Genomic DNA, 13,309 nt, shown 5'->3' on the forward strand with positions numbered 1-13,309 from the left:
GTGAAATTCTGTGTATAACTTTTTTTTTTTTTGGTTAAAAGTGTTATATTCACAATATTTTCACAACAAATTTTAAGTATTAAGATGTTACTGGTTCTAATTTGAACCCACTACTGGAATTACTTTTTTTTTTTCCACCAATAACAATTAGTAACAACCTATCACTTAGACTTATTGTGAAAAATGTTGTGGACGTAACATTTTTTTTCTATTTTTTCTTGTTTTTCATTTGATAAAAAAAAATGTTATTTTACTTATTAGCTAATATTTGGGCTTAATGAATAATTTTATAATAAAAAATTACTTTATTGGTTAAAATTTGAGATCCTTTTTCTACTTGGGGGCTTTAGGCGACCGCCAGCTCACTTGCTTCTATACTAAAGTCAGCCCTAAGAAGGAGTAGCCACTTGTGGATGATGCACAAATGGTTATCAAGGAGCAAATAGATAAAAATTTGAGGGGATGTGAGAGTTTTTGTGCATTTCCTCAAGTTGATATATTGTCATTAAGCAAATATTTGAGAGTATCTTAGGTATTGAGACCCTAAAAATTGTGTATTGTGAAAATTTTATTATGTTTTAAAAATGAAAATTTTGTCATTAAGCAAATATTCGAGAGTATCTCAGGTATTGAGACCCTAAAAATTGTGCATTGCGAAAATTTTATTATGTTTTAAAATTAAAAAAAAAAAAAAAATAGGCATGTACCTTCGATTTTAAAATGTGAATTTTTGAATTTTTAAAAACAAAATGGAAGGCCAACTCACGCGTTTTTGCATTTTTGTCTAAAAACACACATTTGCCCTGCACAATCATGGCGCCAACCAAATCTTAGAGAAACTAATTTTGTAACCCATAATGTTACAAGATGAGGGCTTTTTGTGAAATTTTGTAGAAATGATTCCCATCACAATGAACCTTGGCCCTTGGTTTTGTTCCCTAAGAAAGAGATGGATATAACTCTCCACAATTGCTATCTTGATGTTTTTTTGTTTTCCTTTAATTGATTTAAATGACAGTATTACTTAGTAGAAAGAAAAGAAAAAAAAAAAAAATTTACTAGCATTAAGCACCCCCTAACTACTCCGTCATGAGTGACTATCTTGTTTCTAGTTTGTAATTCTTTCTCAATTCTTATAACTAAAAAGGAAAACAAAATATTTAGGGATGCATACTGTTACATACAATTTTAAAACTTGTTAGAGTTATCAAACGTCGAAAAAGAGAGGATGGCGACTGTACGGGAGTTCCATCAGCACGCCCTTCTCACTGCCCTCATCTTGCGGCCTTCAACGCACTTTGGGTACTCCAACTCCATCCTTAGCAGTTGCTTATGGCCATGACGCTTGTATTTTCTAGGCTTAAACAATTGGCGCGATGTCTTTCACACTCCCAAAAGCGACGAATATATATTAGTTCTTTGTGTCGCACTTGGTCACTACGAAATATTGGCTTTTCCATTGATCCCGCTTCTATAAGGGTGAGTGCCCCACTTTCACGATTCCTATTGTTTTGCATGTAACAGTTTATGCCATATTATTGACACGTCCCAAGCCTTAATTTCATGAGGAGCATGGTGGCATCTTTGTACACACATGATCTTTGCACTCAATAGGCAACATGCAAGCTTCCACTTGTCTTTGTCTTTACATGCATATATAATTATTGCAACACGTACCTAAGATGTTCAAGCACTTGAATGTTGCTATTGAATGAATAGCTTGCTTGTAGTTTTGAATCTCAATGTCATATGCTTTTCTTTGTAATAAGCCATTACTGCACGTGCCCCCCTTTTTTAAAAATTTATTAGTATAGAGCATTTGAACTACTAAGTTATTCCTCCTTTTCTTTGGTTTGCTGCCAGGTGTGTTAGGTGACTCATGCCTGTCAACCCTTCGCTCAACTTGTGATTCTCTTATATTTTCTCAAGTCGTGACCTCTACAAGCTTTGTCTCCTCCAAGTGGTTGCAATCAAGTGTGCCCCATCATGGTCATCTTTTATGACTCATCGAGGACTCTCAATGATCAATCCATCACTCTCTTGCGCTCTACGAAAGAACCCGTGGAGGAAGGCGTCGTCTTGAAAGTCCATCCACCTGGTAGCAGTGTCCCTTCACCCTCATCTACTGCCATTCCTTGTCCTCCGAGTCTATCACGATGGTGGGTCGAATCATCTCACGAACTACATGACCCAACTAGAAAGGATTTGCATGTCGTTTCAAGAACGTTTACTTTGGCCTCCAACCTTCACTCAACTGTGGACCACATCAATCCATTTCCTCTCCTTGGTTGTCAGATAAGTGTGGGAGAAGTGCAATGGGCCCTACCTTCTTTCAAGACTCCTCCACTCCAATATAAGGGTGAGTTTTCCTACCTCCTTAAATAGTGGGAGTGGCTAGAAGACATATTGAGCCACAATTCTAAATTCTTAAGTGATGCCAATCTTTATTAGCCGCTACTTGCATCGTTATTCACATATGATCGGAACACCCATGTCTTGCAAGCCTTCCTAAATTGTTGGTGTGCGGCTATGAACACATTGCACATGTCTGTAGGAGAGGTCTTCATTAGTTTATGGGACTTACATTTGATCGGTATGATCGGTAAGCTTCTCGTGTACGGCTCATTTTACGAAGAGGTCATTCCAAACTCGAAAGACATATCATCTCTCCTCTCATGCTGTCGTCATCTTCACGTGACAGCCAAGGTGCACACAAAATACACGCCTAAAGCTTCAATGCCCCCACGCGGACACATGGCTTCCTTGTAGCCTTGAATTTCAACGGCGCCACGCCTAATAACCAATAAGCTATGAACATGGTTTTTCAAGTTTGGATAGTGCACATGCAAGCTTCTACGTGTCCTTCTCTTCACATGCACCTATGGTTATTTCAACACCTACATATGATATCCTTAATGCATGGCTTTTACACTTAGATGGTGGGCATGTGTATAGTCAGATGTGAAAAGTCATTCGGACCAAGCAACATGCTTGACTGTGAACCTTGGAGTATGATGTTTGCATGATAATGTTGAATGAATGGTTTGCCCGTGGTTTTGAATCTGGTTTTGAATCTCAATGTCACGTGCCTCCCTTTTATTTATTTATTTTTTTTATATCAATTTATTAGTAACGAGCATTTGAACGAATATAACAATGATCCTTGGCCCTTGGTTTTGTTCCCTAAGAAAGAGATGGATATAACTCTCCACAATTGCTATCTTGATGTTTTTTTTTTTTTTTTTTTTTTTTTTTTTTTTTTTTTTAAAATGAAAGTATTACTTAGTTAAAAACAAAAAAAAAAAACCAAAAAAGAAAAAGAAAAAAAAGAGAGAGAGAGAGAGTTAAACTAGTGTCAAGCACCCTAACTACTTCGTCACAAGTGACTATCTTGTTTCTAGTTTGTAATTCTTTCTCAATTCTTATAACTAAAAAGGAAAACAAAATATTTAGAGATGCATACTATTACATACAATTTCAAAACTTGTTTGAGTTATCAAACGTCGAAAAAAAGAGGATGGCGACTTTTATAGCATTATCATGTGTGGCCATCCCCACACATGGGCCAAACACAAAGGTATTAATACAGGCTTAAGCTTATCCACCCTAACTATTAGTAAGACTCGAATCAAAATGTTTATAGCAAGAAATCCGAGCTTATACCACACCACTAACAAACTTTAGTGGTCTGTTTATAAGAAAAATTCATGTATAAAACAATCTCATGAAATACTTTCTTGTGTCATTAAAATAGCCCATAAGAAAAACCGACAAACTAAAACAAAGAGGGGAAGTACCTGTCACATTTAGAGTGCGTTTGGATTGGGCGTTTTCTACCCAATCCTGCGTTTGCGTTTTTCAGTTTTTTTTTTTTTTTTTTTTTTTTTTTTTTTTTTTTTTTTTTTTTTTTCGTTTTGGTTGTTGCGGCTACTGTTCATGCACTGTTCAATGAACAGTAGCCGCAAACTTTGACTTTTCAAATTTTTTTGGACCAATCACAGCACATCGTGTACTGTTCAGGACCCACAAATTTCACTTTTCAGCAACTTTTTCATTAAAAATGGGTCCCACGATACTATTCACACATTTAAAAATTATTTCGCTACAGTGTTTTTCAGTTTTCAGTTTCAGTTTTCAGTTTTCAGCTGTATCCAAACGGACCCTTAGTATCCAAATTTCAAACCGATCTTCATTTTCATATGGGCTTAATTTAACTACAGGAAGGCCCAAGTATTAGAACACAAAAATATTTCTTCAAACATAGCTGGAGTGAGAGAGGGGGCCCAACTGCTTTATAAAAGAAAGTATGTCTTATAAAAATCAGTAAATCACATGCCCATCAACCTTTCCTTATTTACCAACCCAGGCCCCTAAGGACCGGCGCATGCAAAGATCTTTGCAACCTCTATTGGCATTTTGGTAAGGACAAAATTGATATACAATACTTTAACTACGGTTCATTAGAATTTTTTTTTTTTTTTTTTAATTCTACTATTTTGTTAACTTGTAAAATACATTTCCATCCATAAATAAAATTAAAAAAAATTAATAAAATTTAAAAAAAAAAATCTAAGTAACAACACTTAAGTAATATACCTAACTCTTGCTTTTTGGTAAACTCCCTCACGGCACCTTCTCTTAAAATTCTACTATTTAACTACTTAATTTATAAAATACATTTTTATTGATGGGAAAAATGTCACATGACATAGTGTTAAGAAAGAAACCGACATAACATCGCCTAAGCAACGGCTAATAACAACTACACGTCACCTTCAACTTCAAGGAATCAAACAAAACAAAAAACAATTTTAAATTTCTTCCTTTTATATAAAAAAATCTAAAATATCATATAGATATTAGGCACAGGACAAGCTTGAGAAGAGAGTGAGACTGTGAGAGAGAGTGAGAGAGTGAGAGAAACAGAGTCTGTGAAGAAGAAAGTAGAAAGAAGTGAAGGATGCCTCATAGCAGGTTTTCTGGTTCTGTGTCAACTCCGAAGGTTGACGTGGCAATTGACATGGGCAACCCTTTCCTTAATCTCACCGTTGATGGTTTCTTAAAGATCGGCACTGTTCGTTTCTTCTTCTTCTTCTTCTTCTTCTTCTTCTTTGATTGTCTTTTACTATTGAGATTACAACGTTAAAATTAAATTTTAAAACAACTTCGTTTTTTGCTTCACTTGGCTCAGGTCGCAGCTGCCAGAGTAGCTACAGAGGAGGCTTATCACATGATTAAAAAAGGTATTACTTTTATTTGTTTATTTATTTCTTTCTCCCAATTGAGGAAAATGGAAACAGTAAATTGTGAATCTTCTACGGTAATGAAAAACATTATATAAGATCCACTTCGTTTTAATTTTTTTTTGTCATCAACTATAATTTTCTCAGCAAGAGTTGCTATTTGCAGGGAATATTTCCAGTCACAATTTTGAGCACACGGTGAGTATGTCTTTGGCTTATATCAGATTTTTCTACTATGACTGTGGTTTATTTTAGTTGCATGGTTATATTTTTAGACATTGAAAAAAACATACAGATTGGTTTATATCAGAGCGGAGGAGAGAATGATTGAACTCAGATCTCATGCTTTGATTCTATGTTAAATTACCAATTATTCCAAAAGTTTAAATTATTGGGATATGGTAAATTTTTTACCAATATTTCTAACAAATGCTAGGCATAAATTTATTATTTTTTTTTTTTTTCACTATGGTGGTCGGTGGTGAATTGTAACTGCAATTGGTGGAAATATACATGAATTCCAAAATTTTCAAAGATTAAGCTATTAGAATATGATAAATTTACAAATTTGACGAGTGTTGTGGCAATCAATAATCTAGTGAAATAATTTCACATGAATGGTAGTGATTGATGCCTAGTAAAACTATAAAATTAGTATTAGTGATGGTGGTCATGTTAAAGTGATGTTGCTCCAACACAGCTTGCTAATTCTCTAGCATTGCTCTGTATTAATAGATGAGTATTACATGTCAAGCTTGCCCTACTAATGGAACCTAGTGTTATTGCAGCTGAAGAAGATGTGTAAAGAAGGGGCATATTGGGGTAAGTGCAAGACATTTGGATATTTTGTTATCCATGAGATAATCCGAGTTTATTCTTTGTAATGAGAAGCCAAACTAAGAATCCTTATTATATAACTAACAGGAACTGTGGCTGGATTGTATGTGGGAATGGAGTATGGAGCAGAGAGGGTTCGTGGCACTAGTGACTGGGTATGTTTGCTATAAAGTGCAAGTTGAATTTCCTCTTGTTCATATACGAGCAAATTGCTATAGGGGTTCTGAATGTGGCCACTGATTCTATAACATTTAATCTCAACTATGTTTCATAGTTTCCAAACGATTTTGCCTATATTTAACCTGTTTAGTGTTTATGAGGCTTCTGAAATTGGGCCTCTGAAAGAAAACCAGATAACCCTCAAAAGTTTTGTGTCAGCTGCACGATAAGATTGCTACTCTCTTTTTTTTTTTCAACAACAGTCAAGAGGTGTTTCTTGTAAAGGAGCCTCAACTGTATTGATTTTTTTTTTTTTTTTCACTTTTCAAGCAGCAACAATTACCTGTCTTCTTATACAATCAAGAAATCCATTTGCAGTTATGACTTTGAGCTGAAGTTTTTTTTCTTGACATATTTTCTTGTGTTGGATGTATTGCAGAAGAATGCCATGATCGGTGGTGCAGTGACGGGTGCATTGATATCTGCAGTCACCAACAATGGCAGAGACAAGATTGTGACAGATGCCATTGCAGGTGGTGCCATTGCAACTGCTGCAGAGTTCATCAACTATCTCACCTGAACAGATGGTTCTCCTCTTTGTACGAAACTATGTGATCTGTTCCTTTTGTCGTTCTTTCCTTTGAATATGTAAGCTTGCAAGAATAAAAACTGAATTTCAATAATCTTACTACTTGGTGCAAAACAGGCGTTTCTATTTTCTTTTCCTAGCCAAAGAAATGATTTTCTTTCTTAGTTATAATTAGTTTACTTCCTGCTAAATATTTTTGTTTTTACTTTTTAGGGCCATCAGGCTATCTGGGTTATATAAAACAAAAAATAATAATAATAATAATAAAACAAAAAAAAATTGTATCACAAGAAATCTTTGAGCATATGCATGTTTCTTCTATTGATTTTTGTGAAGTACTAAAAATATTGTTGGAATTTTGAAGTGATCTCCCTGCCAAGGAATAAACCATGATTCTTGCATCTGATATTGATCTAATTTCCACTAATTTTCCACTGTTTTTTATTGAGCTCCTTTATATTGAATTTTTTATTTGTGAGAGGAAAAAAAAAATCGAAAATTGTAGACCACAGTTATTGGCTTTCAGGTTGATAGAGTTATTGATGCGATGTGCCTCTCCAGTAGAAGGTATCTGCTGCAAATGCTAGATGCATAAAATAATTATTACTCTTCCAAACATGTTATTATGTTATGCAATTCAGATGGTTTGCAAAGCGTAGTGCTAGAACAGAGGTTTTGCTAGAAAAATTGCATGCATCTAAAAAGTAAAAAGAAGAAAAATAAAGTGGAGCCTAGAAATGAAGCCAGGCTACGAACAAGGAGGTATGGGTATATGCAATGTGTCATTTAAATACGGACCAAGAACATAATCAACCTAATAATTAACAAATCCTTAAATAAAAAAAATTAAAATAAAAATAAAATAAAAAACTCAATCATGCAAAGAAAATGTTTTTAAACCAAATGTTTGATTGAATTCCTGCGATGCCAAACTCCAATAAATATGTGTATTTGAATCCTACCTATCTGTCACAGTTTTGTTATTGTTTTGTGTTTTTTTTTTTTTTTTTTTAGGAAATCTGTCACAGTTTAGCACCTAAGAAAACAACGAAAGTAAAAGTTATAAAAGAAGAAATGATAAGCATGAAAATGATTCAAGAAAGTGTTTTTTTTTTTTTTTTTTTTTTAAATGATAGCACGACCATAAGCAAACCAATCATAATCCAAATCACACAGGCATTAACCCATCTGGTCACCCAAAAAATAAAAAAAGGCAGTAACCCAAAATAGTTCAAGAATCGCCTACATAATCACCAAAGTAGTTGAAATTATCATCATCTATTGAACAATCCAAAATAGTTCAAGATGCCAAAATTTTGAAATAGTTAAAACCCAAATTCAACAACTTAAACCGTTTACATAGCCACTCTCTACCCCCCTATCGCCCCCCCACCAAATTTCCTTATCTCATCTACCCCTCCCCCCTCTTCTTTCTTTCTTTCTTATTCCGATTCACACCCTCACACACAATACTCTCTCCTCTGCTCATTTCCTGTGCATCTACATCAATAAAGCTCTTTGAAAAGCCCCCTGTAGCCATGTCCTTACCCACAACCACAGTCATTTTTTCAAACATTTCAGTTTTTTTGTTTAAATATTGTTCGTGGTTGGGGTGTGCCTGTGTTAAGAAGAGAACCAAAAAAGAAAAGAAAACAAACACTAATATGATGAGTATGAAGACATTTTAATGAATAATTTAAAACATAATATAATGATGCAAGTAAGTTTCTTTAATAAGCATGAACAAACTCATATCAAAAGCATGAAAATCAAGTTTTTCCTAGCACAAAATCTGAGGATTTGTGTGCTTACAGGTTTGGCCAACCAAAGAACTAACTTAAATAAGCTAGTGTGATGTGCTAACGTCTTTTAATTTCTAATGAAATGCCCAGGTTAAATCAATGCAGTGATAAGGATAAAAGCCCACACATATCTTTTGATAAGAAGTTTCAAAATAGCATAGTAATTTGAAGACATGGGGAGATCTAGGAAAAGTATTGAACTGACTGTGTATAGCACACGACCTACTGCAAAAGGAAATAGAATTCTTATGGTTATGGATAAGAAATACTATATTTTAATCTAACCAAAAAAATTGATGTGCTTTTGCAACAAAAGAATAGGTTAAGCCTAAAAGAAGAACAACATTACTCAATATCAGCAGGAAAGGGAATCAACTTTGTCTTACAAGTTACAACCTTCAACAAAATAATGTACACAAATTTGGAGCATTTAATACTTTTATCAAACGACCAAGCAATCTTTTGATTTATTTATCTTTAGGAATTTGGGAAGAACCAGTCCAATACACATACAAACTTATTACCGCAATTAGATCTATCCGCAAAAAAAATATACAGTGGAAATAAAATAATGGGATTAATTCACCTCATACAGGTTGCTCCTAGATTTCCACTTAATAGATGGGTCCAAGCATGGTAAAGTGAAAAGTTGAATTTGATATCACAGCGTTAGGAATATAGGACTGAAAAAAGTGGTCGATTGCTCTGCCTCCAACAACCTTAACAAACATACACATATATCAAAAATAACTTTTAACTGGTTTACATGCCAGCACAAAGAATGAGTGCACAACAATTACCAAACAGATTACGTTATAGTGGACAGAATATATTTTGCATATAATCACTTAGGAATGTGGACTTATGAAGCATTAGCATATCATCATAAAAAATTTATGTACCCATGCCCAAAATTGTAACAGCCCAAGCTGTTGCAAGTACACTCTAAATGAGATAACCACAAGCAGGCTAATCAGAGCATGCTGCTTATAATGAACAGGCACCATACACAAAAAAATACCTTCCATGCATCATACTTCATACATACGAACATATATAAGAATGTTTCAACTTAAAATCACCCAGGAACACAATGCCCAAAATCATTATCCATTCCCTTTATTTTCAACTTAAAATCACCCAAGAAAGTTTCCACTAATTTTAATGTCACTAGTAGTTCCATGTTTCTATTCCAAACTCCCCTACACTGATTAGTTTTATGAAGAGGAATATACACAAAGGTTGAGAAAATCCTGTTTGTTCACTTGAAAAAATCAAGGGGCAAGGATGCTCCAATCGTTTCTTAAAGAAAGCTTTACAGATCCAAATAAGCTAAATGCTCCACAACAGAGAGTTTTTGTATACCTATTTAAAAGAACCTATTTGAGACCCAAGAAAGCTATTCAACGAACAGATTGTAGGCAATAGTAAAAATCCACAACAGCATACAACTGGGATTTTACATTGCTCAAAAGCAAGAGCAACATTTAATAACCAACTTAACTACAAATTGCCATTTGAGAAAAGTTGATACAAAATGCAAAGATCAGAACAGACCATAGGAAAAAAATAAAATAAAATAAGCAAAGAAAATTACTTACCTGTCAGTGCTTGGAACAGAGAGAGCCAGCTGAGAAAGCTGAAAACAAAAATGCAGCTTGGCATGGGAAGGAAGTGGAGGAGGAAAAACCAGACAGTGAGGTGGTGGGGGAAGGGAGAGAGGGGGTGAATATTAGGAGGGGGGAGATGAGGTTGCCTGCAATGGAGAACATTGGGTGAGAGTCTGTGTCAAATAGGGCTGACAGAGAGGCTGTGTCAAATTGGGTAGGGGGGTTGCGAACAAGACTCATTTTCTCATAATTCACCTAATTCAACCAAGGAGTGAAGCTGAAGCAGGAAGTAATATTGAGCATATTATTCTCTCAGAATCTTCACATTAATCATAACTGTAATCAGAATGTACCAGATGATCCTCCCTAATTTCCTACCTCTCTTCTTCCTATCTTCCACTTAGAAATTTGATTTGCTCTTTGTGCTGAGAAGAATCAAGACACGTGAATAAATAAACTAAGCATACAACAGATTAATATCAGCTCTGAAACTGCTCAGCAAGTTTCATCAGGCTATAAGTCTCAGCATCTGGCCTAGCACCTCCTAGAATCATCCTTCTCAAAAAATTTGGATCATATTTCTTGGCCTTCACATATGCCTTGAGCAAAGTATTGTACACAAATGTATACTTGGTATACCTAGCTTTTGTAAGCTCTTCAAACAACTTCTCCACATTCACCAAATCACCCTTTTCTGCAAAAATCTCAACTATTGAAAGAGTGGTCTCCAACCATGGTGTAGAATGCCTGACTCTTTTGCTCGCTGTTAGATCCATCCCCAATTCTAGAGTTCTCAAGGCTTCTTCCACCAAGTCTGCTTTCAAGCAACCCAAAGCAAGATGTCGATAAGTTATGGCATTTGGCTTGCACTCAATCATCTCCATTTCCTTGAAAAGCCTAGATGCTCTATCAATCAACCCGTGTTTGCAGTATACAGATATCATAGAGTTGAACTGGTCACTTGATCTTAACCCTTTTACCGACTTCATATATAACCAAAGCTCTTCAGCCCGACTCAGCTGTCCAATTCTACCAAATGCTTCAATTGCAAGTATGTAACTTTTAGACCTAACATGGGGGAGTTCTTGCACAATGCCCAATGTTCTCTCTAGCTCCTTTCCCTTCCCTAAATACCCATACAATATGATTAGAACATCTAGAGTTGACCAGTTATCCCCTGTAACAGACTTTTCCACTGCTTCAACATAGGCTTCAGCCACAGGGTACAACCTTGCCACTGCATGTGCAGTAGCTATTATGCAATAAGATACTTCATTAGGCTCAACTTTTGCACGTTTCATGTCACCATATACCTTCATGAACCCTTCAATATTGTGTTCATTAGCCTCCATTTTCATAAGAATGTTATAGGTGGAGACATGTGGAGTCACCTTATCAGCCTTCATTTGAGTGAGGATTTTGGGGATGATTTTCTTACGGCTTGGGGAGGAATGGAGGATTATGAGGCGGTTGAAGATCAAGTGTGAGATGGGATGACCCAAATCCCTCATCTTCTTCATGTATGCAAGTGAAAGCCTTATTGACCCCTTATCCAAGCATGCAATCACAAGATTATTGTAGAGCAAATCATTCTGGAACTCAGGAGGGACACAAGAGAAGAGTTTTTCACCCTGCAAAATCCCATGAAATTTGGTTGTAAATTCCAAAAGATAAGAGTAGTCTAGTTCCTTGGGCCTGTAAGGCTTTTCCCTGATCACCCATTCCATTACCTGTCAAAGCAAACAAATAGCTCAGGGTTATTAAATCTCACAGTGGTTATGCTTGTCAGTACAACTCAATTCAGTTTAGAAGGGGAGCACGTATGCGGGGGGAAATGATGAAGGTGCATTCAATTTGAAAATCAGTAAATGCCAGTGATAATCCAATGGTTCTACTGTAGATGTGATTACCATGTCTTTGGTAAATTTACTTTTGAGATGACACAGTGGCAATAACTAACCATAAATTTGTAACGAATTCATCTCATCTTTTCTTTCTAAGCGATCCTCAACAGTAATGTGCTTTGCTCATAATTGATATTGCATTAGCATATTGATCAATTGCCAAGAAAAATTTGAGGAAAGAACAGAAATCATAATCACTAATCCAATATTTCTCACCATTTGAAAGCTAAGAAAACAAGAATTCCTATAATTAAACTATTTGAACATATTGAGGTGATACCTTTATTTATCACTTGTCCGAAATATGCTATGATACTACAATAATTTATTAAATTACCACTTTTCCGAAGTGGCATGTCATGGGTTTGAGTCTGGGAATCAGTCTCTTCAAAAAAAAAAAAAAAAAAAAAAACCCCTTAAAGGTAAGGTTATCTAACAATCATATCTCCTAAACCCCACATAAGTGAGAGCTTTTTAATCATCATTCTAACACCATCCTTAAAAACATAGGAAAAATAAACAAGTCCATAAGCTTAGTTTACCAAACCGAAATCCACAGCCATAGCTTTTGAAGAGAGAGAGTCACCTCAAGTGCGCGTTTGTTCAACTTGAGCTTCCTGAGACGGTTAATGGCGTGGAAAATGTCGCCTCTGTGAATGGGAAACCCATCACCCATCCAGCTTTGAAATGCTAACCCAACAGACTCACCCTTCGGCAACTTCTCAATCCTATAAGACAAGCAACTGGGTTTTCCTTCTTTTGACTCCAAAATTTTCTCGGGAAAATTTAAAGGTGCTTGGGTACACAGAAAGTTGAAATTAAAAAGGATTTGATTGAGCGGTGAGAATGGAATTGTAAGTGTTCGACGTATTGCCTGAGTGACCCTACGTTGAATCACAAGGGTTACCGTTAGCATGCTTAGTTTAGAGAAGAGAGGGGGCTGATAGGTTCAGTACTAAATACTCAGTCGATGAGCCCAGCCCTTGTATTGAAAAACCCATCAATCTCAGTTGGGCCCGTTGGAGGTTTTTTTTTTTTTTAATAAATTTTTAATTTTTTTTTTTTTTAATTTGTAGGCTAAAATGAAAATTACACCCTCTAAGTTTGATTGAAATTCATTTCAATTCTCTAACTTTACTTTCGTTAAATTGAGCCATCTAAGTTT

At 35.4% G+C, this 13,309-nt stretch overlaps 2 protein-coding genes across 3 annotated transcripts; one reads left to right on the plus strand and one right to left on the minus strand.

Moving 5' to 3' along the window:
* Positions 1-4,861: 4,861 nt before the first annotated feature.
* LOC115986950 (outer envelope pore protein 16, chloroplastic) lies at positions 4,862-6,992 on the plus strand. Its single transcript, XM_031110387.1, has 6 exons — positions 4,862-5,074; positions 5,192-5,243; positions 5,410-5,441; positions 6,032-6,065; positions 6,168-6,235; positions 6,679-6,992. The coding sequence occupies exons 1-6, from the start codon at positions 4,961-4,963 to the stop codon at positions 6,817-6,819; spliced, it is 441 nt and encodes a 146-aa protein (XP_030966247.1). The 5' UTR covers positions 4,862-4,960; the 3' UTR covers positions 6,820-6,992.
* Positions 6,993-9,067: 2,075 nt separating this feature from the next.
* Positions 9,068-13,084, minus strand: LOC115986958 (pentatricopeptide repeat-containing protein At1g07590, mitochondrial). Of its 2 annotated transcripts, XR_004090948.1 has the most exons (3): positions 12,731-13,084; positions 10,232-11,970; positions 9,068-9,349 (listed from the first exon to the last, which is right to left on the minus strand). XR_004090948.1 is itself a non-coding variant. In XM_031110399.1 (2 exons), the coding sequence occupies exons 1-2, from the start codon at positions 13,058-13,060 to the stop codon at positions 10,720-10,722; spliced, it is 1,581 nt and encodes a 526-aa protein (XP_030966259.1). In that variant the 5' UTR covers positions 13,061-13,084; the 3' UTR covers positions 10,117-10,719. The 2 variants fall into 2 exon arrangements, 1 of the variants encoding a protein (XP_030966259.1); XM_031110399.1 differs by lacking the exon at positions 9,068-9,349 and having other exon boundaries at positions 10,117-11,970.
* Positions 13,085-13,309: the final 225 nt, after the last annotated feature.

This window comes from Quercus lobata, chromosome 1 (genome assembly GCF_001633185.2).
Source record: "Quercus lobata isolate SW786 chromosome 1, ValleyOak3.0 Primary Assembly, whole genome shotgun sequence".
NCBI lineage: Eukaryota > Viridiplantae > Streptophyta > Magnoliopsida > Fagales > Fagaceae > Quercus > Quercus lobata.